At 41.3% G+C, this 25,564-nt stretch overlaps 4 protein-coding genes across 5 annotated transcripts in view; 3 read left to right on the plus strand and 1 right to left on the minus strand.

Annotated features, from left to right (window-relative positions):
• Positions 1-18,188, minus strand: part of LOC105381054 — a 79,791-nt gene extending 61,603 nt beyond the window's left edge. The window contains exons 1-6 of one of the 2 annotated variants that reach the window (XM_048621775.1): positions 16,615-18,188; positions 14,693-14,943; positions 13,700-13,767; positions 11,508-11,614; positions 11,051-11,166; positions 10,502-10,678 (exon numbers count right to left, since the gene is read on the minus strand). In XM_048621775.1, the coding sequence (XP_048477732.1) occupies positions 10,502-10,678; positions 11,051-11,166; positions 11,508-11,614; positions 13,700-13,767; positions 14,693-14,943; positions 16,615-17,459 (1,564 nt within the window). In that variant the 5' untranslated portion in view covers positions 17,460-18,188. The remainder of the gene's footprint in view (positions 1-10,501; positions 10,679-11,050; positions 11,167-11,507; positions 11,615-13,699; positions 13,768-14,692; positions 14,944-16,614) is intronic. The other variant, XM_048621774.1, reaches the window with a different exon arrangement.
• On the plus strand, positions 34-5,204 carry LOC105393560 (neurofilament heavy polypeptide). The gene is made up of 14 exons (XM_038119871.2): positions 34-246; positions 358-444; positions 956-1,096; positions 1,347-1,436; positions 1,773-1,874; positions 2,045-2,176; positions 2,392-2,466; positions 2,547-2,642; positions 2,737-2,781; positions 3,381-3,620; positions 3,774-3,845; positions 3,929-4,417; positions 4,538-4,669; positions 4,910-5,204. Exons 1-14 carry the CDS (start codon positions 181-183, stop codon positions 5,021-5,023), a joined length of 1,881 nt encoding a protein of 626 aa, XP_037975799.2. The 5' UTR covers positions 34-180; the 3' UTR covers positions 5,024-5,204.
• Positions 5,303-6,589, plus strand: LOC125488651. The gene is made up of 2 exons (XM_048621782.1): positions 5,303-5,872; positions 6,248-6,589. Exons 1-2 carry the CDS (start codon positions 5,798-5,800, stop codon positions 6,422-6,424), a joined length of 252 nt encoding a protein of 83 aa, XP_048477739.1. The 5' UTR covers positions 5,303-5,797; the 3' UTR covers positions 6,425-6,589.
• Positions 18,189-18,644: 456 nt separating the features above from the next.
• LOC119694230 (uncharacterized protein C2orf16) lies at positions 18,645-22,538 on the plus strand. The gene is made up of 5 exons (XM_038120174.2): positions 18,645-18,833; positions 19,197-19,354; positions 20,048-20,161; positions 21,504-21,675; positions 22,057-22,538. Exons 1-5 carry the CDS (start codon positions 18,822-18,824, stop codon positions 22,222-22,224), a joined length of 624 nt encoding a protein of 207 aa, XP_037976102.1. The 5' UTR covers positions 18,645-18,821; the 3' UTR covers positions 22,225-22,538.
• The last annotated feature ends 3,026 nt before the right edge of the window (positions 22,539-25,564 follow it).

A 25,564-nucleotide genomic window follows, 5' to 3' on the forward strand; every position in this document is an offset into this window, starting at 1 on the left:
GGAATTCCTAGAACTTGAGCCTAAAAACCCGAAAACCAAACCGGAAGTTTCTGTGGCATCTCTACAGAAAGCAGAAAAGAAGGACCAACAGAAAGAGAAAGAGATGGAGGCGGAGAGAGAGAGACTACTCAAAGAGATGCAAGAGAAAGAGAAAAAATATTTTTAGATACTTGAATTAAAATGGCTGCAGTTGAGAGTATGACCGAGGTGGCGGCGAAGGTCCCACAGATTACCTCGAATATGACCGTAAATACTTATATACATACCTTCTCTAAAATCATTGAATATACTTACAGGTAAAATGCATGAACTGAAATAATAGATAAGTTATAAGTGTTTTTTTTTAAATTTTAATAGGTCAAGTCAAGAGAATCAGAAGACCTAGTAAAGGGTAAAGTGCGAGATACACCATCTGAAATACCACCATTAGAATCCGCGGGAGATGTGAGTTAAATTAATTTATGTGTATAGGTTGTTCTTCATGAAAAAAAAAAAAAAAAAAAAACACGCACTCACGCCTTGTACTAATGTACTCCCTTACGGGGTAGGCAGAGGTGCATTGCTGCACCCACTTTTCGCCAGAGTGTTATGTTAGTCCCAATGTAATAGGGGGCGGGCCTATTGCCATTTTACGGGCACATCCAAGACCCGAGAACAAATATCTGTGTTTAAACAAATATCTGCCCCATCCGGGAATCGAACCCGGGACCATCGGCTCAGTAGTCAGGGTCACTAACCACTACGCCATTCGGTCGTCTTCTTCATGAATACCATTAATAAATTTAATTTTAATTTTCGGTGACATCATCACAACAGTTTAAAACACACACACACACTCACGCCTTGTACTAATGTACTCCCTTGCGGGGTAGGCAGAGGTGCATTGCTGCACCCACTTTTCGCCAGAGAACATTATACTTTAAGTACCTACCACTTTAGTTTTTTTTTCTCACAGGAAAACCCGTACCCTGAACCCGACCCTAATATGTTTAAAAAGAACCGTAATCCGAAGCGGAAAACGGTCACAATTGATGATTCAGACTTATGCTCGAAGGAATGCATGGGGTACAAATTAGGAACGCTGTATTCAAAGTTTGTAAGTCATACCTATAATCACACATCAGTCATTTAATATACGAAAGTATTTTTTCTTTAAATGTAACAGAAAAGGTTTAAAAATCGTTTCTGAAGGAGCATAGTAATACTTTGAAGTTTGAAGGTGATAATATAAATTAAGACTTAAGATTTAATTTAAAATAACAAAGAAGTTTTATTGATCTTTTCCCGATACTTTTTACACAGAATGTAGTTAGTTATTGTATCATAAAAATATTATTATGTTTCAGAATGGTGATGAAAATAATATAAGGACGAAGTGCAAAGACTGTCCTGACACATGTATGGGACACAAAGTGGGCAAGTTTGCAGCTGAACTTGTAAGTAATATCAAAATATTGATGGTTAATGATCAATTAAATACGTAAGTTTCAACTTCAGGATCATAATTATATCTGACACATACCAAAACATAGTCAAAGTGCCTATACTTTTTTGATGAGTTTCCTAAGATATCTGACCCGTTAGCATGAATTTTCATCGTGAACGTGAAGTAGAGTTCATCGAGTAATTTTGTATGAAAATATGAACAGCGCCCCTCGCGGTCGGTAGCAGAACTAAAATTTGCCTAAAAAATTCATCGAGTAATTTCACGTCACGTTCACGATTAAAATTCATGCTAAGGGGAATCCATTGTAGAGAGTCCTTGTTTCCAGGACGCGCCCGAGGGCTCCGCCGGGGCTCCGCTGGACACGCCGTGCGCCGGCGGCACCTTCGCCGACTTGTTCGACACACTCAGATGTTTATTCTCGGCTCTAGTGAGTATCAGTAATAATGTTTAATACATTTTCAGGGAGGTCTCACTTTCTATGTATTAAATTTATCACCCTAAATATTTGCTACTTAAAATATTAAAGAATCGTAATGAATCAGAAAAAATATAAGTAACCTTAGTTGCAAAATAAATTTATGCATTTTAAATTGACAGATATTCCAAGAGAAAGAACAAGAGAATAAGGAACTGAGGAAGGAGGAGTTGTTGGCCAAGAGATCAGCCAGCACCGCGCCGGACGCGGCCGAGGAGCCTCACACAGAACATCGGGCAATCGACGCGGATAAAGTACCTTTCATTATTATCTTTAAAAAAAACTCAAACTGATTTTGTTATCATATAAAGTATCTAAATACTAGTAGCTTGCAAAAGTAGTAGTTGTCAATACTTGGGAGATGAAGTTGACCAACCGTCGACTTTATCACCATATTCTAACTACACGTTACTCACATAGATAAATTGTAACGGACAATACTTCAATAATGTTGAATTAATTATTTTAGGATTTTACTCCGTGTTTTTGCAAGCGACGTCGCGTCGTATCCAGCCCGGATGGACTCATACAATTTAAGATGAACGTAAGAAGTTGAAGTTACATGTTTACTTCATATCTACATTATTATTATGTAGCTTTGTAATAGTTTCAAATAAATTGCAGGATGACTATTGCCTGAAAGTGTGTGATTGTGTCGATGATGAGCCTGAGCCTGAGGAGGAGGTAAAAAAAGAACCAACAAAATGTGATAAATTCAAGGTTAGTTACTGACGAGAGGGTATTATTTTGTATATTATTATACTGAAATGGTTATAATATAATAATGCTTGTCATTATTTTAATTATATTTCAGGAGCAATTTTTCAAAACTAACAAAGACTTCCAGAAATGGAGACGAGTAAGTTAATTTTCAAGTAGCTTACTCGTAGATCCAGAGAGATATTTTTTAACTTTGAAGTGTATTTATTTAATAAATTCGGAACAAAATTATCATTTTATCTTTATACCTAATATTTTATATGAATTTAACTTTGAAGTTATTTTAAAATAATTATGTAGCTTTAATTAAACGATTTTTTACAAGTTCTAATTATATAGCCCTGGCAGTCAGGATACTGAATATCGAAGTACGAAATTCCGCTGTTTGTGATTTATAATGTTTATCTTTCCGATGTACGGTCAGCTGCATAAGTCGTTACGTTATACACTTTTGTACCTTGTCAAACTGACGAACCGTAAATATTTCAATGGATGGATAGGCGGTTACAGATTGACAAGGTACAAAAGTGTATAGCTACTTATGCAGCTGACTGTACGTGAAATCGAAAGTACTGAATTTCGAAGTATGAAATTCCGTTGTTTGTGCGGCATAAAGTATATGATTGCTTCTGCCGGCGGAGTACGGCCCGCGCGCGCTGCTGTTAAATCATATTTCACATTTAGTTTTACAATATCAAGTATCTACCTAAATACGTGTTTTCATGACATAATTTTTAGCAAAGAAATGCACAAACAGACATAATGAGAGAAAAGATGGGAAAAGTCTACAAAAGAGAATCCGCTGTTGCGAAGAAAAAAATGAGGAAAAAATTTAAAGAAACGTCTAAAAAGGCAAAGAAATCATTTAAAAAAGCTTCAAAGAAAGCGAAGGCAAAAGTAAAAAAACGAGCTAAAGACACGAAAAAGAGGATCAGAAACAAAGCTGCGAATATAAGAGGAGACAAGGCGCCCAAGGAAGTAAGTTCATAAAATAACATTTAAAACGGTAAACATTAGTCATAATACCTACATACTTGCCATCTCATTCTAATTTGGACTCTAACTTGCCGATATTACCTAAGTATAATAACATATACACCAAAAAAATATATAATAATAATTTATCTACAGGGTGACGGATTAAGTTTAAGGGATCTGAAAGACATAATTTGTTCATCAACCTCATCGTTGACCGCCAAGGCTGTAAGTGTAACAATTTTAATTTACTTTCGTATTGATAAACCTGATAATGGAAATAAAAGCCAAATTATGATTTAATCTTGTAGAAAAAGCACAACGAAGAATTCAAAGCCAGAAGAGAAGCCCAGGCAGAAGAATATCAAAGAAAGATGGAGACACTCCGAGAGCTCGCTCCGAAACAAGTCAAGAATCCATGCGCCTGCAAGCAGATGGAGAAACTCTTGCAAGAGTATGATCTACGGAAATCTGGCTTAGTGGATCCAAATACAGACCAGACAGAAACGCCAGACACTGACCAGACAGAAACGCCAGACACTGACCAGACAGAAACACTAGACACTGACCAGGCAGAAACGCCAGACACTGACCAGGCAGAAACGCCAGACACTGAACAGGCAGAAACGCCAGACACTGAACAGGCAGAAACACCAGACACTGAACAGGCAGAAACACCAGACACTGACCAGGCAGAAACGCCAGACACTGACCAGGTGAATGAGGAGAGACCCGATACGGAACAAACAGAGCCAATAGAATGTGACGATGAAATGGGCACTTGCGATCCAAGATTAATAGTAAGTAGCTATTATTGTCATTAGTAAAGTATCCCAATCAATCAAAAAGTTTAAAGCCATGTTTCGTAATAATTGAAAGATAACTTTCTAACATAACTAATTCAAATTTCGAATTTACAGAGACTAGCACAGAAGGCTGGCCAACCAACCGCCGTCGATAAGCCAGACTGTGTTTGTGAGAGTGTAGTGGACATACTGGCAAGACACGGCATCAAAAATCCTAAGCTGGTGATGTGCAAACGGAAGAAACAGGTTGGTGAACAATTTATATTATTATGTTCTAAACATAATTCATGTATTCTACACGGAAGGTACCTATTGTATTTAGTTTTTGCCAACTCAATGTTTATGTGTAATACATCCTATGCGAGAGATCAAATTATTGCAGAACTCTAAAAACAGTCTGTCCTGCTACTGTCCATAAAAAATAATTCTTTTTATAGTTTTGCGCTCATTTTTCAAATATTTCTGACGTCTGTTTTTGTTTTGCAGCCGGGCATGCTATCAAAAATATGCATAAAATTTGAAGAAATTAAGTCGGTTTTCATAAAAGATGATTGCACCAAAACTGGATGTTTCGATGATAAAAGACCATTGGAGCAATGAGCGCTGCCAACAAACCAAAACTGTTTTGTTATCTGTGGAGTCCGTTTTTCCGAATTTGATCCATGAACAGTATCCAATAACTATTTTAATATGAATATACAATTAATTAAACACAGTAAAATGTTTTGTAAATAAATATGAAATAAAAATGTGCCAGGTAAATAAATATAAAGTACACCTACTCTTATTAATATTTACCGACCGGTATTAGGCTGGCTCATATAATCCATTACAGGATCCTGTCACTAGAATTCATGAAATGAAAACTTTATTCAATCTCATAAAATACTACTTAAATATAACAATAAAACTATTGAGTTATGGTTTGCGACTTAGAAAAGAAAATAACGACGCAGTCACATGGCTTTTAGAATGAACGAGCGTATATTTAGGACTCGATATATTTTTATAGATTCTAAAAATATGCAACGCTCCCAAATATTTTTAGTAAACCGTTTGGTATTATGTTTGTTTTTAACGATATCGGTAAGATAATTTACAAGTGTCTATCCATTTATATTATGTAACTGCTTCGATTTTTACTATTTATTCACTTTACAAAATCAGCTAACTTTGTATTTTATACTGTGTGCAACATACTCTCACCAGTAATACAGTTCAATCAAATAACAGTGGATTGGAGTCATAAAGCATAAGTAAGCATATTTTCATTTCCTAGGTTTCATATAGATGATATTATTTGAAGCCTTGAAATTAAAAATATAATTGAAAATCGTTCAGCAGTCCTCAGCTCTGGAGCAGAAGGCAAAGGAGATGAAGATGGCGGAAGAGCTGATGCAGGGCATCGAGAAGAAGTTCCAGGTGGACCTGCAGCGCTCCGTCGACCAGGTGGGAACAGACAGACGGCTACCTGTCTCGCTTGCTCACGTTATGCTGAAGTTTATGGCGTAAAGCGCGATCCAAGAGAGTGATATCTATGAATTGCGATGTGAGCGAGCAAGAAATTCAGCCATGATAAGATTTTTTCAGTCTATTTAGAAACCTATAGAGCAGTGTTTGATAAAGGACAAATTGAGATATCAATCATACCAAAGGTTTTCTTCATTGTCAGCTATTTCACTCAAAAAGCACCACTGGTATGCTAGCGCCTCTATCTGGATATAAAAAATCGTCTATGAAATATGTAAATGTATTAAATACGTTGACATTCTTAGGGTAACCGTGGCACTATACGAATACTAATCATCAGTATTTACTCTCCAGGTGTTGTTGAAGATAAAAGTGTTCCTGAATAACGGCTCCAGCGTGGTCCAGCACAAGCTACAGACCCTGGAGGAGGGGCTCGCCGACCTGCGCCACACTCTTCAGGACAAACAGGCAATGATACACTATTTTATTCTGTGTGGGAGTAATACCTGGGTCCTGGCCCATATAATATGACATACATGATAAGGTCTTAACAGCCCCCTAAGCTTGTTGGAATATTTATCACCCCTTGGCCACTGCAGACTGGTCCAGATACGATCTACCTAACGTTACGATCTACCAATTGCGTGATTACAAATTAAAAACGATAGGCACGCGCTGGCGTCTCAGCCCACAAGATTATAACCTCTCCCTCCCGTTCCCACTGGCAGCAGGTGGTAAACCGGTGCCTGCAGCAGCGTCAGGACGCGACAGCCTCCCTCGCTGAAGGCGTCCTGCGTCAGATGGCGCGGTGTGGCCGCGTGCTGACCGGGCCTGACCCGGTGCGCGCGCGGGCCAGCGTCGCGCGAGTGAAGGACCAAATCAGGGAGGGGATGCGGCCCGTATGTGACTGTTGTTAATTTGTATTTTTTTGGTTGGTGGCTTTGTATTAGTGGTCTTCAGCTTAGGGTGACCTAAGTTAAAGACTGCGCGCTTTTGCACAAGAAACACATACGCTCGCGCTATGAGTTCCGTATGGGATATGATTTTTAAAATCAAAACGGCATGTGTTTCCACGATGCAGTGCATTTAATAGTAATAGGTATATTTACTGTAATTCTTATTTATTAAAACTAAGAAAAATTAAATACTCATATAAAACGTTGCTCCAGATTCATGAAAAGACTGAAGATGTCCTGAATATCCTGAAACTGTGTGCACACGGCCACGACTCTCGGCAGAACGTTATAAAATGCGTTATTGCTAAGGTGAGGCTGACTGTACTTACAGACACTCGATAAAAAGTTAAAATATCCTCAAGTGTTTCTCGGAAACGTTTCATAACCGCACTTTATGATGAGTGCAGCTGAAGGGTTATTTCAAGAGTGTCCGTTGTTCATTACGACGAAAATATTATTAAATACGGCTTAATAATATGAAAGCAAATGTGTCTGAAAGTGTCTTCATTTAAAATTTCGTATCAAAATCTTCACATACATTTGATTTCTAAATTTAGGTATAGTACCGTAATGTGTTCATGCATTGGATTTAACAAATATAAAGGCTCCTTCAAAGACTTCCTAAACAAACCATTTGGCATAATTTTTAGGTAGGTACATTCTAAACAGATACAAATTATGAAACCCGCCAACTGTTCAACGAGACTCATAAACCACACCCCATTTCATTACAGTCTCCAGTCATCAAAGCAGCCATGACGGATGTGTCATCCAAGATCTCCTCTGGAGTGACAGAGCTGAAACGGCTGGTGGCCCGCAGTGCCGCGCGCCAGGCGTGCCTGCTCGAGGCAGTCGGCACCGTGCAGGATGGAGCCGCCCTCATCATCAGTGACGTCAGCACCTGCGCGCGAGCAGCCGTCACCGACAAACATCGAGCTGACGTTAGTGAGGAAGTAGCGAGGGATATAGAGCCGAATAATGCTACAGTTTTGGATCATGGTAAAAATAATGTGGTAGCAGCGAATGAAAACAATGTCGCGGTAACGAATGTACCTAACGCGTGGAATAGTTTAAACAATGGTACTGTTATCCACAATTAATTTTGATGTAAAGAAAATGAGGTGAAAGATGAAAGTAAAAGATGCAGGATAATCTATAACTTTTTGAACGCACAAATAGTTTTCACGAACTGGTTTTAATTTCTTATTATAGTAATAAAATAATGTAAAAAGTTATTGTTTTTTATATATATGCTCGTATGTTTTCCTATACTTGTGTACTGTGTAGGTATCTGTATACTTGCTGATTTATTCGTGCAGACTTTAATATTGCAGACAAGTGTTGAGAGATAAAACATAAATTAGCGGGTAAATATTATGGCGTTAAATATTTATTACACCGTACAAAGTTTGCGTTAAAAGTAAGTGTCTGTAACACATTTTCTTCGAATAGTATTATCGTTTCGTTAAAGTCAGCTCAAGTCATTACACTTGTAGGTAATTTAAAGTGATTAGATTTAACGTACTTTCAACCGCAGCAGTAATTTTACAATATTTTGATACATTTCAAATAGGCGAACGGACATTCATATTTGCTACATTATCACCATACGCGTACGAGAAGCAACATGGCAACCCGTATATTAATAAATAACACTTCGGCACTGTCAGTCGGCTTGTCCGTCTGTCCATTAAACGTTGGCAACGCGCCAACGTACGGAGAGATCGTCCCAAATAATTACATACAAATGTAGGCAAGTCAACGAACTGTGCTGATTATACATGTTTACACTATTTCTGAGCAGACCTTTTTTCTATAATCGTGAAACTAGGTACTTAAGAGATTGGAGAAACGGATTTTCTTTTGAGTAATTTTATACACTTTCAAGTGGTGGAATTTTATCAATGAGTAGTGATGTTATGAGTAAAAGTAATAGCGTTTGATGTGAGTCACAGTAATCCTCTGCTTCCCATTGGGGATTTTCCTTTCCAAACGTAGAAAGATTTACGCCTCAACGTACGACACTGGATGCCATCGGATGTTTAAGATCCCTTGCATTCAATCCTTGCTAGCAATATCTTTCTTTCCAGTTTAAGGTAACAATAAGATACTATTGGTATATCGTATTGTGTACGATGAAGAATCTTCTTCTAAATGCTCTATAAGAGCTTTTATTTCACCTATAACTATTGTGTGGCTAGGCAAGGTAGGCTACTCAAGCAAGGATGTAAGGGTTTCTCAACTTTGCTGAAAACCTATCATCGGTAAAGCCTGCATATTATTATAACGGTAAAATTTGATTCAAAGTAATAATAATACCGGCCTGTAATGGAACATTTCCGATCAAAATAATGTTCTCGCTATTATGGGTATTAGTAAACATTCGCCGGCGGATCCGCGGCACCTCACGTGCCTGTGTACAGAAATATAAATATCCTGCGAACTGCAAAATCTCATTTTGGAAACCGTTTACGTAACTTTTTTCCAATAAAAGGGTTTCAATTATTTAAAAGTAAAATAGCTATCCTATACTAAAACTGAACAACAACAAAAAAAAACACTACAATAATTTAGAAGCTCTATGTAATTTCAGCACGCAATCTCAATCAAATGGGGCAATAATTCATATTTCCAATAACGACCACTGAAAGTCTACAAAGTAATATTCCAGCCCACCAGCACATGGTACCACGAGTCCCCGGGACTGTGCCAAGGGCGGCAGTGACGCGGGCACTGCAGAGTTACTGGAGGGTCACTCTATAATAAAGAAAAACTAAGGAAGGAGAGCTATTAAAACAACGAGATAGAGTCGTGGCTCGCGCAGCGGTGCTCCGTAACTTATCGTTTTTCGTCATATAGAGTGACCCCCCTCATCCACACGTAGATACGATTACGTAGGTGTATAATATCATTGATCATAAAAAGTGGTATCTGGTGTTTATTTTGTGGACCACACACGTTGAAGGTTTGTGTCTGCAGGGAGTTGGAGTTCTCATGGAAACATTCAGTATATTTCAAACACTTTAGATCCCATCAAACACTTCGGTAGGGAGGTAATTCGTATTAATACTTTAGTTACAGCTAAGCATTTTTTCTACATAATGATAAATTAATTAGTAGTCTTGCTATTCAGTAAGTTACTCGGGGTGTAGTATAGAATACCGTCTCTAGCCCCAGCTAGTAATAAGAATAATACAAGCCAGCAGTCTCGCCGCCGCGATATTTCCGCCGCCGCCGCCGCCGCCGCCTGATGCCGGCATCAATCATTGCAACCGCTGAAACGATCACAAACACACTTCCACAACACGATTTATTTGAAACTGAATCCGCCGTTGTTCCAAGAAAATAAGGTGAAATCACGCATTGAGTACCGAGAAGTTATAGGTATACTTACGTAAAGACGCAAAATAGTATCAATAACATTCTGTGAGAAAGAGGTAGTTGCTAGATACCACCTAGATACCTTCTGATGGTGTAGTAAACTCTTGAACACAAAGCATCACATCGCAAAAACGTCTCCCTCCCTCTCTCATGTAACTGTTTTCAATGTCGCCTGCGCTTCATGATGGTATGAATGATCATAAAACATAAGGAAAAGTACGCCACGCCCCAATTGGGACTTTCCCTAGGTAGTACTGATAATTTGACTGACCTGCATCAGTAAAGAACGCAGAATGTCTCGAGGGGCTGGACGGCACGGACACGGCGCCGGTGAGGAAGGCCCGCTTCACCTTGCTCCACTTGGAGGCGCGCGGGGGGCGCGGGGGCGGGCGCGCGCACAGCTCCAGCGAGCGCTGTTTGCGGAGCACCGGGTGGGATGGCTCCGATTCTGGGGATGTTATGGTTGGTTACTATGTGAACTCACAAGTCGCTCGCTCCCCGTTCAGTGAAGTCGTTTCCAGCTATCTAGACCTACTACACAGTACATAGAAAGTACGATAGCTCGATAGTTTGAGTCTGTCAGTTGTCAAGAGTGGGTGGTAGAGCTAAGTTGAGCAAGCGCCCGCTTCTCACGCCAGAGATACGAGTTCAAATCCCGACTCCGACGTGTTACCTTACCAATGTTTTTTTGGAATTAACAAATTAAGGAAACTTGCACATGTGTGAACCCAGCACCAACCTGCAGTGGACCAGCGTGGTGGGAAATGTTCCAAGCTTAAGAAGGAAATTGTAAACATTAGGATTTAGCTGGTACACTCACCGAGCTCCTCAGAAGAAGGGATGGTGAGCGTGAGCGCGGGCGGCGCGTCGCTGTCCCCCCCGTCGGAGAACGAGCGCCGGCGCAGAGGGACCACGTCCGGGGAACTCTTGGTCGCCCTGGACAAGTACAAGTATAGTTTAATGATGGTTATAGGTGGTAGCCTGTGTTGGACAGGCAAAGTTTTATAAGGATGGCCATAATGATGGCAGCATTCCAAATTGCGGTAAGTATACTTAAAGGGTATAGTAAGCCTGAAAGGGAGTGAATCAGGGGATCATCCTTAAAACTTTTGTGCTACGAGTTTTGAAAATTTCTCCATACAAACTTTCTTGGTCACGTAGGATAAAAAAAAAGAATGACCTCTGAACCACCCCTTTTTGCTTACTACTTATACCACTTTTGCTTGGTCGTTCCATCCAGGGTGCTAAGTTTCGGTTACTAATATTTTTTCACGTACCTGGTCTTCTTCCTTACGGAGTCCCGCTTGGTCTGTATGATGTCCCTCATCTTGCCCCACGGCGAGCGGTGCAGCTTGTTGGGCGACGGGGAGGTTGAGGTGTCGTCCTAAACGAGGGGTGTGGTTAGTCGCAATTTGAGCCGTGTGTGGAGGATGGAAGTTGAAATAATGTTGCCTAGTGACTAATGATGTTATACTACGTGGTGAGCTATAGTGTTGAGTGTACCTAAGGGTGCTTCCACACGACCGACAATCGGTGTCAGAATTTTTAAAGGAGAAAAATAGTAAACGTACTCTTAGCAGAAGAAAGAAAAATCGTTCAGAGGCGCGAGCATAGGATTCGATACTATTTTCGAATCTACACGAAGGGTCACTTTTAACAAACGCTAAACGTATTTAAATCAAATTATAAATACATTTTGTACTATCTGACAGACGTATGACAGGCTACTAAATACGTTTAGGGTCTGTTCCACAATGTCTGGTTAGTGGCTACCTGACGGATAAAATACATGCTGTCACTTTCTGTTATTATTTTTTTGACAGTGACAGCATGTATTTTATCCGACAGGTAGCGACTAACCAGACATTGTGGAACAGGGGCTTAGGGTGAATTCGTCCAAACATCACGTTACACGAGAATAACTATACCGGAATTAAAATTATACGCGAGTAAATATCTAGGACAAGTACATTTGCATTCTACCAAGTTATACCATGATTATATTGAATGAACGAGGAACGAAACTGTAATGCAACTAAAATAAAAATAGCTGCGTTTCAAAGCATGCAATAGAAATGACATGCCAACTTAGTTTGAATGGATTATAAAAGTATGAAATTGTTTATGTTTTAATATTTTATTCGCTGTTGTTATTCTGAGACTTTGCCTTTTAACGTACTTTTGTTTATGTTTTGACAGATGTGTTTATATGTCATTATGACGGTTTTCTAATCAGCTGATGTGCTGCCGCCATTACAAAATTACTCTCGGATAAGCTCGTTACACGGTCAATTTTAGCGGTATAACATTTTATTCTTGGGATAAGCTAGTTATCTTGGTTTCAGGTTTGGTAGAATGCAAAATCTGCTTACTCGCGAGTAACTGGTAGTTTACTCTCGAGTAAAAAGTTACTCGACGTTGGTCGAATCCGCCCTTAGCGTTTGGTGAAATTCCACCTAACATTATGGAAAAAACAAATGTCACTTTTGGAACTAACTTAACTTTGTGACAGTTGACGATACGCAACGTTAACGGAGGATCGAAACTTGTGCTCACGACTCTGATTGTCTGGCCTATCAAGTCGACCGTGTGACAGGACACTAAAGCCAAAAATATTTCCATCTAAGATTAAATTACACCCAGTACAAGTTGTGTGTACTGGGTTCCCCTCATCTCGCCTATAATCTTTATTGCCCAAAACTCGTTTCGCATAACTCGTAAGGTCTAAACTTTTTTGGTAGAATCATCACTTCGCCAAGACTTATGTGGTATAAGACTCGTTTCGTCTAAAACTCTTTTGACACAAACTTGAAACACCTAAGTCTCATTTGCTCAAATTGTTCGTATTATTAATCTTATTTATCCTAATATTATCTTAATAAATACTTTATTAAGTATGTTGTAAATGTACAAATTGTAGTATTTTTCTCCTACATCCCGAAAATCACGATATTGAATGATCAAAATATCGAAAGTGAATGACCATTATAATGATTACAAACGCCAATAAACCCCATGGGATCGAAACCTAAAGATAGGTGCGACGACGAGCAAAGCGAGGAGGAGCGTGTTAGGTGCACATTATCGTCAAAAGCAAAGCGGAGCGCAGCGAAGCGGAGCGGAGCGTTTCCCACATAGCGGCCACAATACAAGGCACCAGTTTGCGCTATGTAGGGACACGCTCCATCAAAGTTAAAGCCAAAAGAATATTATTATTTTGTATAACCTATGCCATAGCATTATTAGGCTATTCAAGATTTGGCCATACCATTATTACGCTAAACAAGATTGTGTGAAATAACTTTTTACTAAAAGAGATTTATGCCATACGATTTTCGGCGAAACGAGACTTGACCAAACGTTACTATGCAATATGAGATTAGGCAAATAAATCTTAGGCCAAAAAAGGTAGAACCGTGTGTACTTGATATTGTCTGTAGTAATTACACTTGGCTGAATGTAAAGTTACCTGTATAGGTGCATGAAGATAGGAGCTTTCGTTCTCGTCACATCGCATCACGCTTTTCCGACAGCTGCCTGAAATTATTTAAGAAATTAACATTCTGTAGGTACCCTAAAAAGAAATGAACGTTTGTATTAGGTATTTTTATACGAAAGTAAATACAAATTGATAGTTTAGTGGGATAACTTTATCCCGAGGATACTTTGGTGATACTCGTTCGGTACGCTAACTATAAATTGGGCAAAAAACGCGGGTATATACAAAGTTTTCTTTTTGGAACAAGATTTGTGTTGCTAGAACACTTCCTCGTTATCATAAACTTTACAGTCCCTGTAATTCAGAAGGAATCCCTTGCAACAGTGTTACGAGGATGTTTCGAAACTGCGCCAACTTACATCACTACAGTTGAAAGTTTCAGTTCTCAGTTTGTTATTCATAAACTGTAATAATAGTTCTGAAATAGCCGGTCGTTTGTATCGGCGTGTGAGTACCCACTCATTACTGTTTATGTGAGGAGAGCAACAATATTTATTGCTGCAACTTTGCTCGATGAGTTTTTTGTTATTTCGTGGTATTTTAATAGCTGTACCGTACGTAACATAGCAATGCTCATTTTCTATTTTATTCTATAAAACGGCTAAGCGTGTTATTTTATTAATATTAAAATAATACATAACGTGAATATCATGATTTATGATGGAGGATCAAAGCAAATATTATAGATTTTATTATTCTACTCACCTACTGTACTCAATGTACTCTTCCACGAATTTCAACTCATTTATTTACAGAGATATATTATTGTATGTTGCGTTATAAAACTGTAAGCGTCCAAGTTTGTGACCCATAGGTTAGGGTGGGCATGATTACTGAGTTGAAATTCGTGAGTTATAAAACTACCTACCTAAAATTACTTACATACATTTTGTATTATAACAAGATGCCTGCGCCGCATGTAATACATGCAATCATGCTGGACGTCCGCAAAGGTTAACTTACCCGGATCCATCCTCAGCTCTTCACACGAGGAGTTTGGTGTGAGCGACATGGCACTACCGGGGGTGAGGCTGGACTCACGGGGCCCGGGGGGCGCGGGGGTCGTTGGGGGTGCGGGTGTCGCGGGGGTCGTGGTGGGCGCGGGGGACTCGGGGGCGGAGCCAGCCAGCGCGAGCGCCCCCCCGAGCGCCCCCGCCGCCACCGCCCCCGCCGCGCCCCCGAGAGCACCCGGCGACCACTGGGCCTTCTCCCATCTGCAGACCAGGAAGGATCATTAGCTCTAAAGTCTTGGAGAGTTAGTTTTATTCTTTTTCTCTTTTAATGGGGGCGTGTCGGACAAACGCTAATCCAACTAATGTTTACAATGATAAACACTGAATAATTATGATAAACACTGAGTTTGACTCCAATTTCTAAAGCATAATAATTAAGTACCTAAAAGGGAAGAAAATAAATCTGCTGAAATAATATGCACCCAGTACCGCCTACAGTGAGTCAAAAAGTAACTTTAAACATTGACTGGAAAACTTTCCAAAAAGCTTGTTTTAGACAGAAATAGAAACTCCAGTGACCTACAACTACACGACTCGGCCCGAGACAGACATATTTTATTTGAACAGTTCCAGGTGTAGCATGTTCCGCTAGCTGCCAACACGCCGCCGCTATCGCCGCTAATAATTTGTTACAGGAGGCCCCTGCTTGACGAAATGTTATGAAAGGATGACTAGCGGAATGTACGACCAATAACGAGTCTTTTCATGACTATCCTTTGTTAAAGAAAGAAGAAAGAAAGAAAGAAAAGGATTTTATTTAGTGCTGCACAAATACACCGAAATACAATAAAACAATACAATTTAAATATAAAATTAATAACACAAAAAATTACATAAAAATAAAAACTAAACTAAATTCCTAAAAAATAAAAATAAAAAATAACTCAAATATTGGTCAGCCTGTGTAGATGGTGCATCAGCGCAGCGCCAAAAAGGCCCCGAGCTCAGCAATTGCTGCAAGTACAAAATGTACCTGCAGCGCTGATTTTCAGCAGGGACCCTTATATGTGACTCACGGAAACTACAATCGAGACTTTAACCTAATATATAATACATGTAATAAATAAATAAATAAGAAACAGCAAACAACGAATACTATACATACCTACATAGACAAATAACATAATACAATACAAGTATAATAATACATAATACAATAAATACAATAAAAGTCATATTCAAGTGCTGAAATTTTAAAAAGATTTTTGCATATCCAGCAGGTAACCTTTAAGTTGGCACTTAAAGGTATTTATGTACCTACCATGTAGCCTTTTTAAAGGAGGGGGGAGGTCATTCCAGCACTTGGACGCCGCATATCTGAAACTGCCTCGAAAGGCGGCTGATCGATGCGGTGGCTGTTATTATGGGGGTTAGTCTTTATTCGTTGCGGAAAAAATGTTATTGGTACTTATGTATATAAATTATATCTGCAGTTGTTTTCAATTATTCACTTATTCACTTTGCGACTAAAACTGACTGTAGCCCGGCAACTTTAAAAACTGTTGTTTATTATTGTTACAGTACACTTATTTGTATTCACTTTTATGTGTATCACTTGCGGTGTCTTCCATTGTACTGAATCTACGTAAATCTGAAACTAATGTGGCACTACCTTTTTAATCCACCTACCCACTTTTTGAAAAATATTTTAAAAGTAAGTAGCTACTACGATGGAACATGATTTGATGACTTAGTTACCGACTACTTGTTATTGTACTCGTCAGATTAAATATTACTTACTACTAGTCTCACAATCTCAATCTTTCCGAGTTTTTACGTTAGTTAAGTATCTTTATAGTTAGGTATATGTCGCCCATCAAAAATAAATAAGTACACTGGAAAAATTATAACATTGTAAAAAAAAAAACTTACCGAAATGCGGCTTTCACTCGCGTCCACTTGGAGACCTTCGATTTGTCGACTTCTTTCGACGATATAGCTTCCGACCGTCGCCGAAGCGGCGTGGTGGGGGGCGCGTCGCTGTCCTCGCCGCCCGCTGACCTTGACCTTTGCTTCCGCAGGATGGACCCGCGAAACCGCGAGTGACTCTTCCACTTGGAGCCGCTGCGCTTCATGCTCATGTTCTTCCCGCCGCTCAGCATGCTGTCGAACAGCGCCTGCCCGAACTCGAGGTCCACGTCAGCGTCTAATGCTTCGTTGATCAACTGCAGTTCTTTCTCCTCCGTCTTGAGTTTCTCGTTCTCGATGCAGATCCTCTTCCTGGCCTCGTGCAGGCGCTTGAGGTGCTCGACCTCGCGCAGGCGCCGCAGGATGGTCGCGTTGTGCTCCTTCAGCGTCACGAACTGGTCCAGCAGGTCCAGCAGCTTCTCCAGCTGGTCCATGGCGTCGAGGGTGTCTCTAGTCTTGAACGCGATGTCTCGGCCGTGCTTCGAGAGCTCGTCGTTTTTGTCTTTGAGCCTCTGCAGCATGGAGTCGCAGAGCGCGCCCGGGTCTGGTCCGTCGGGCTCCGAGCAGAGGTCGCTGGGGGAGGGGGCGGGGGTGCAGGCGGGGGCGGGGGCGCGGGGGGACGACCCCTCCGCGTCAGACGCGCCGGGCGGGTGCACGGTGAGGCTGGCGGGGGGCTCCCCGCGCCGCCGCTTGTGAAGGGAAGTGCCGGACGGAGGAAGCTCCACTACCTCTTTATTCTCAATATCGTCCCCTTTCTCCTCCGCGGCGGTGGAGACGGTGACGTCATCGAGCCCTCTCTGTGACGTCATGGTGCAGCGCCGCCGGTATTCAAACTATTTTTGAATTAAAATAAAAGCACGTGTTCAGTCGGCGCGCCCGCAGCTCCTCAATGTTTCCGGAATGCATTATGTTTGTATCGTTAACACAAATTTTGTACTGTTTTATGGACTTCCGGCTAAATTTCGGAATACATTTACGGTTTTCACAAAACCTTGTATAAACACACACGTAACTGCAGATACTACACTTACAAAATAAGATCAAAGCTTTCAGTTTTAGCACAAAACGACTCTCACTATTTACATATCCTACATTCCCACTTTTAACGCCACTAAACTTTGCTATTTAGAATCCGTAACTGTAACGACATAGTAACAACCTAACGACACACTTCCTGAAAACTTTCATTCACTAAAAACTTTAAGTGTACCGTACAGTATTATTTAAATTCCTGACGCGTTATATGCAATTCAAACTGGGATTATTAAATCGATAAATTAATTTGTTATGCCTGTACATTTCAGGTTATCCGCACCGGTAAACGGAATCCGCCCAGGGCGCGCGCGCATCGCTGGGGCGGGCGGCGCACTGCGGCGGCGGCGCCCGAGTCGCTCCGGAAACACCCGAACAAACCCGAACACGTATTTATAACCTCCCCCTCCCTACTCCGCGGTTTAAGCTCCAAAATAGCACTTGTTCTTTGGAGATAAAAGCTCTCCGATGTGATTGATTCAATTTGGAAATGTATGACGTTTATTAATAAATATTCTAGGAATGTATTGTATTATTTTTGTGGTCTTACATTTCAAATCTTATTGGCTTGTGTATAGTTTGGAAGGATATAATGTCCAGTACCTCTACAGTACAAAACATATAACAGATAGACAAATATATTTCTATCACTGAAGCAAGAGGTCATACATTAAACCACAGTGTTCAGTAATACTGTTCTGAAAAATGTATGTATCTGTTGCTTAAAAATCGGTTTCGATACCGGAGGGTGTGTCCATTCATTGATCCAGTATTGTGCAGTAGGCACCTATATCACCAACAATATATTCGAGGCCGTCATTATTCTGAGTTGGAGTGAACAGGGTTTTTCAGTATGCAACTATGCAACCTTTTTTACGCAGTAAACTCTTTGAAAATGTTCATAAAAAGATATTCAAAGATATCTTCTAGATTGACACAACACTTCTATTTTAGAACAAAAAACGACAGCACAACATGTCATAAATGGTTTTCTTCTGATAAAAAATATTTTAATTTATTTGGTGTAAAATAAAATTTCAAGTTACATCGTAAACATGACGCTAATAAATTAAATAGGCCTCACCGATAATTTTTCACTATTCTTCGTTGTGTAAGGAGTGACCAGGGCTGGTGGACTCATGTTGAACCGGGTAAGTAACGTTTATTTCTCTCGTATATTTATCATTGATAGTTTTTTAACTTCGCAGCATCTTCACCGACCGAAAGTTCATACATTTTAGTTCTAGTTTTATGCCGAGGGTTGTAGATGAGTAATACAAACATATGAGGTCATGCAGAGCTCTACCACTGGACGCCGCAGTCGGATGTCCTTATGTGCATAAGACTTTAACCAGGCTTGTGACGCCTATACATCAAGCAGCTTCAACATCTTGACTACTTTTTGCGGCTCAAGGGACACATTGGGACGCATTTCTTTCAAAAGTACAAATGAATATACTATGCATATTTATTTTAGCCTACCCACTAGCCCTTAATAGCCTGCCCATTTCCAGGAGTCGACGGCCCAGCTCGTGGTGATGTCGTCCAACAGCAAGGAGCTCTCGCAGGAGGCGAAACAAATGAACGACGACATCATCCAGTTCATGCGCAAGCGCAGCCGCGACCCGCTGTGCGGCGCCAAGTACACCACTCTGGTGCACCTCGAGCGCAAGTGAGCATCCTCATCCTCATAGACCACCTTCACATCAAAGCTAGTACGGGGCGCATTTAAGACGTGACAAAAGTTCTCCGTCCCGCTCGCTCTTGAGGCAGCGCGATGTGAGTGAGCGCGATGCAAAACTTTTTGTCACGTCTTAATTGCGCCCCGTGCCCCGTCGCGTCGCCAGTAGTGTGACTCAGTGTTGCAAATCATACACCGTCCGCACTACAGGCGAGTGGCGAACTAATTTGTGAATTCGTTCTTAGCCAATAACCTCCTCATATGACATTGGGATAGCAAGAGTCGCTTTTGGCGGATACATTTAGGTTAAACTATCATCATCATCAAACTTTCTATCGCCCACTTTTGGGTATAATAGGCCTTCTCCTTATTTTTTTACGCCAATAGGAAACGATAACATCCTGAATAAACGGCAGCAATACACCTCTACTCCCCGTGCCAATAAGACTGCATTATTTACATTATTATAAGGCGCGAGTGTTACAGCCCGTTCACACAAGTCGTAAGTCGCATATGACAAAAATTCGAATGCTCTTTTTACCATACACTTTATATGGAGCTGTTCATATTGGCGTCTCAACGCGATTTGACGGTGACCAGAGCATTCAACTTAGTCCTATTGGACTTACGACTAGCGTGAACGGGCTGTTACTGTCATGGTGCTTGTCTCTTCCACATCGGCAGGCGTCAGAAGGCGCTGCGCGCGCGCCGGGAGCCCGCGCTGCGCCCCTCGCTGTACTCCAGCAAGAAGCGAGGCGAGGAGCAGGACGAGAGGAGCCCACCCTCGCCTGAGGAGCCGTACGTATGCCTTGACTTGGGGAACACCCAAATATTCCGAAAAACTTTTTTCCGAATTTGAAAATACCGAATGTGTAATTTACGGAATATTGCAATACCGATTTTTTAAAATACCGAATTATAAAAATCACGTAAATTATAATTTCGAATATTATAACCACGAAGATTTGTTATTACGATAAAATACGATTACTTAAGTATACGAAAAATAAAATACCGATTAATTATAATCACGAAAAATTAAAAACCCGATCGAAAATGTGATAATTCGTGATTTTGATAAAAAAAAACAAGAACGTCTCAAAAACCTTAGAACCAAAACCTAAAGATAGGTGCGACGACGAGCAAAGCGAGGAGGAGCGTGTTAGGTGCACATAGATATCGAAAAACAAAGCGGAGCGGAGCGTTTCAAATATAGAGCAAAATAATTGCTCTGATTTTTATGGTGTTTACCCAAAAACCTTAGGACCAAATCTTAAAGATAGGTGCGACGACGAGCAAAGCGAGGAGGAGCGTGTTAGGTGCACATAGATATCGAAAAACAAAGCGGAGCGCAGCGAAGCGGAGCGGAGCGTTTCACATAAGTAATAAGTAGCTTAAACAATATTGTTAAATTGTATCTATACGGATTATACGGTTAATAAACACACTTTTCCTAAAAGATAACTATTTCTTGTTAACTAAGATACATTACATTCGGGAACTTGTATTTTCGGAATATTAAAACTTCGGGATTCGTAATTATAACATTTCGATATTATAAAAAATCGTACTTTTGAAAGATCGAAATAATAATATTCGAAAAATTGACTTTCGTCATTTTAATAAATCTGTTGTTTGAAATTTCGTTTATTAACTATTCGTGATTTCCGTTATTCGGATTCGGAAACTTAAAATTCGGGATTGTGAATTATTCGGAACTATGAAATTCGTAATTTTAAAAATCGTAATTTTCATATTCGTAAAAAAGTAATTCGGATTTATGTAGTGTACCCCTTGACTTGCTAGCTCTTGTGCTGGAAATATGGCTGGTTTTGTGATGCTTGTGATGGGTGACGTTTCGACCTAAGAAAAATATGAACTTACCAACTTGACTATTTAGCTGGTACAGTGTGCGCGCTAGCAACCCGACCCGACCAAACTATGGGCTGACTAAAATTCTGCAGTCTTCGGGCTCTCTAACAATTATTAAGCCATGGCTATATTTATATTGATATAACATGTGGCAAAACCCAGATACCAATAATTCATCCCTGAGCTAGCAAATTTTATGCATCATCATGTAGGAAATGATCCAGGATCCTAAAGATTAGCAATGTCTTCAAATGTCGTATACTTCCAGAGCTCCAGTGGAGCGTCGCCGCTCGGAGCAGCACTCGCACTCTCGCACGCTGCACCACTCGCACCACTCGCACGAGCCGCCGGCGGACCGGCGGCGCGGCGGCGACGACGGCGGCGGCCGCGGCTGCCGCCCCAAGAAGCCCAAGTGCGGCAAGTCGCATCGGAGGCGATCGGTATGTTGGGTACCCATAACAGATCTATGAATTGGTCCTCTGGGCCTACGTAGTTCTCTGGACTGTCATTATGTATCTATGAGTGGTCTTTTGGTCCTGGTTCTCCTCTTTCATGACTTTTCTTATGGGAAGCTGGACTAGAGGCTCTGGAGAGGACAGGCCAAATAGCAACTATTTTACATGCGTATCCGGTAGAGCATGTGTCACTTTTCGCGCATGAAGTGACTGAGATGGCGATTATAACTTGGGAACGAGCCGCAGTCGATTGTTGGCTGATGATGATGAGCTAGAGCTTCCGTATCTACCAGAGTTTGAATGTTTTATGGTCACTTATACCTTTCCTATCTGCTCATCTCTACATGTGACATTTCCTTGTTGCAGTCGCATCGCGGGCGCGACGGCTGCAAGAAGCGTCGCTCGAGCCGACGCCGCTCCAAGTGCAAGCCGAAGCGTCGCCGCTCCAAGAACCGCTGTGCCAAGAAGCCGAAGCGCCACCGCTGCAAGCCGCGCCCCAACAAGTGCAAGCCGAAGAAGAAACGCCGCTGCTAAATGCAACAACTGCAGAGAGAAAGCCAACGGTTGACACGAGAGTTATTAAGGAAACATGCCAACGGAGATGCAAGCGTTTCCACCGGCGCCGCGCGAGCTGAGGTGGATAGCAACTTCAAACATTGAACTTTTCGGATTGATTAACATAATGCTAATCTACGTCACATGTCCAAGTGTTCGTTACAAAGTTTATAGTATTTTATCTTGTATTTTTTATAGTAATGAAGTTTTTATAGTCATGTCTACGATATTTTTAAATTTTTGGCGGTCTAAATTATTATTAGTCTAATTTTTAATAAACATTTTTATGATTATAAAGTCGTTTATTTAGAAATTAAATATAGGATAGGCATGTAATTAATTAATTATGTGATAACTGATAAACCAATGGTATCTACAATATATTTCATTTCACGGGGAAAGACATTTGATAATTCTTATGCTAACGCTACAAAAGGACGAGAGCGGGACATCGCGCGGGGAAGAGGAAGTGGGGTAGATTTTTGGGCCAGGTGTCTAGAAACTTTGCGCGGGTTGTATATTTCATTTTATGGGGAAAGACATCTGATACAAACAAAAAGTGCCGACAAAAAACGACAACAAAAAACTATTCGAATCACGAATGTACCTAATAAGGGTTCTGTCAGATGTCTTATATAGTCAGATAGCAGGGTGCGGGCGACGCCGACTGACTGCTGCCATAGAGAAAAGAACACTACGTATTATTAATAATAATAATAATCATTTATTTCAGGTCATCATTTGTTACATTAAAATTAAAATTAAAATCACAAAATAAACCCATATGTAAATACAATAAAAGTACAATATTTAAAACTGAATAAACATAAAAATATAATTAAGTGCTGTATAGGGGCAATAAAACTATGGACAAATTACAATTAAAATTATAAAAATGTTAAATGCATTCGCCTACTTCTTATTCCCCGACTGGTGCATGAAAAGCCAGTGCTTAATGAACCCATTTCCATAAATATCGTCGCCGACAGCTGCTATCAGCTCATTGCTGGAGCTCCGGACTCGGTCCCAGAACGACGCCGCCCGGAGCCGCAGCACGGCGAAGTAGTCGGGGACCCCGGCGTCGGCGAACATGGCCTTCGCACTGCAGTAGCGCGGTTGTCTCAGCAATATGCGTAGTGCGTCATTGTATTGTACTCTAAGGGTGCTGTATGCTCTCCTTGTGTAATTAATCCATAGTTGGCAGGTATAAAACGTTTGACAAAAGGCCTTGAAGAGCACAATTTTTACATCCTTAGAGCACTTGGCAAACCTGCGTGCGAGCATGTTGCACCGCACCGCCAGGGCCCGCCGCTCGCGCTCCATGTCGGCGTCGTCACTCAGGGTCTCCGTCAGCACATGACCCAAGTACCTGAACTTATCTACAACCCGAATCGATGAGCCATACATGTAGACCGGGGGTATCCTCTCCGGACCTCTCCCCACTCTAAATACCATTACTTCACATTTCTTGGCGTTATATTTTAAACCATTACTATTAGCGAATCTCTCACACACAGCAATGAGCTTTCTTAATCCGCCGACCGAGGGGCTGAGGAGCACCATATCATCTGCGTAGCTCAAGTTGTTGAAGCATACATCCCCTACGTGACACCCGATGTCGGTGCTCCTCAACTCCTCGATCAGGTCATTTACATAAAGGTTGAAGAGGTCCGGAGAGGTCAGCCCTCCCTGACGAACGCCACACTCTAGTCTATATTCACTAGAGTGTGCGTCGCCCCATCGTACAGAGTTAGTTTGGTTCTCATACCAGTGTCTCAACAGACCCACTAGGTCAGAAGGAACCTTAGACTTTAACATCTTCGACCAGAGCAGGTTATAGTTTACCAAGTCAAAAGCACGACTTAGGTCTAAAAAGCATGCATAGACCGAAGTTTCTCTATGTTTGTAGTAATTGACTGCGTGCTTAAGACTCAGTATCGCAGAGTCTGTTGAGAGACCGGGACGAAAACCAAACTGCGCGTCACTGATCTTAACATTCCTCATCAACTCGGGCTGCAGAAGCCGTTCAAGCACCTTGCCAGCGACGGTACCCAAGGAAATAGGTCTATAGTTTGACACACTCGAGAGATCTCCTGTTTTATTTTTGATGACTGGAACCACCACCGTCCTCATCATAAGATCCGGTAGGTACTGAAGCTCTAAGCAATAATTAAATATTAAAGCCAATATTTTATATACCTCATCACTAGCGTACAGAATATGCTCGATGCTGAGAGAGTCATGCCCGGGGGACTTTCCCCGGGTCATGCAGCGCACCGCGCGAGCCACGCCCGCCGCCGTCACACGCAGCCCGGCCGCTGGGGGCTGCGGGGCGGGCGCGGCCGGCGCGGGCGACGGGGCTGCCCCCGCATCGGGCACACACTGTACCCTGAGAGGAGCGACTTTGAAATGGTTTGCGAAAATGTCCGCAATGGCCGCTTCATTACTTTCATTCTCTACAGATACTGGCAACCCTCGTTTGTAGCTTAGAGCTTTAGTACCCTTCCAAAACTTATTAAAGTCTTTGTTTCGTTTCTGTAGTGCTAGTATGTTCATTTTAATTATCTCTTCGTTATTTTGGCACCAGCGTAATTTACTCTTAAATATTTTCCGGCTAGCGTGCATTTCATCATAAATTTTACCCGTATTGGGTTTACCAAAATTTATCCACATCTTAAAACAAATTCTAGCCCGCTCATGATGATGTTGAACGTGGTAGTTCCAGCCGGTTACCTGGCATTTTCGTTTTCGTGCACCAGCCTTGGTTATATTAGAACTAAGGATAGAAGCAGACTGTAAAATATCAATAAAATTAATATACAAATTATCAATACACTTAGCAGTAATATCACATGTTTGACTAGTTGCATTATACAATTGACTTAATTTATCTTTACAATATTTCCCATATTTATCAATTTGATCCTGATCTCGGGTACCCCATCTGATGCCATGAGATATTTTAGACTTATTTTTATACACTTTATTACAACCTGTACCTATATTACACTGTACAAACATTGGGAAATGGTCCGAGGTGGTGACGTCGTGGTGGACGCGCACGCGGCGCACCGTGGCCCGCGCGGCGCAGCTGGTCACGCAGTGGTCCAGCCAGCGCCGGGCGCCATTGGCCTCGCTGATGAAGGTGAACGTGCCCGAGTCTGCCCCGAGCATGTCGATGTCAGTGCAATTCCACAATTGCTCACGACAGAATGCCAGGAGCTCCTCACTGAAGCGGGTGCCAGGGTGGGCGTTGTAGTCTCCCATCATGTAGACCGCCTCGGCGTCACACTCCTCCACCACGGCACTCATGTTCGAC

The sequence above is a fragment of the Plutella xylostella genome, chromosome 6, assembly GCF_932276165.1.
Source record: "Plutella xylostella chromosome 6, ilPluXylo3.1, whole genome shotgun sequence".
NCBI classification, from domain to species: Eukaryota; Metazoa; Arthropoda; class Insecta; order Lepidoptera; family Plutellidae; genus Plutella; species Plutella xylostella.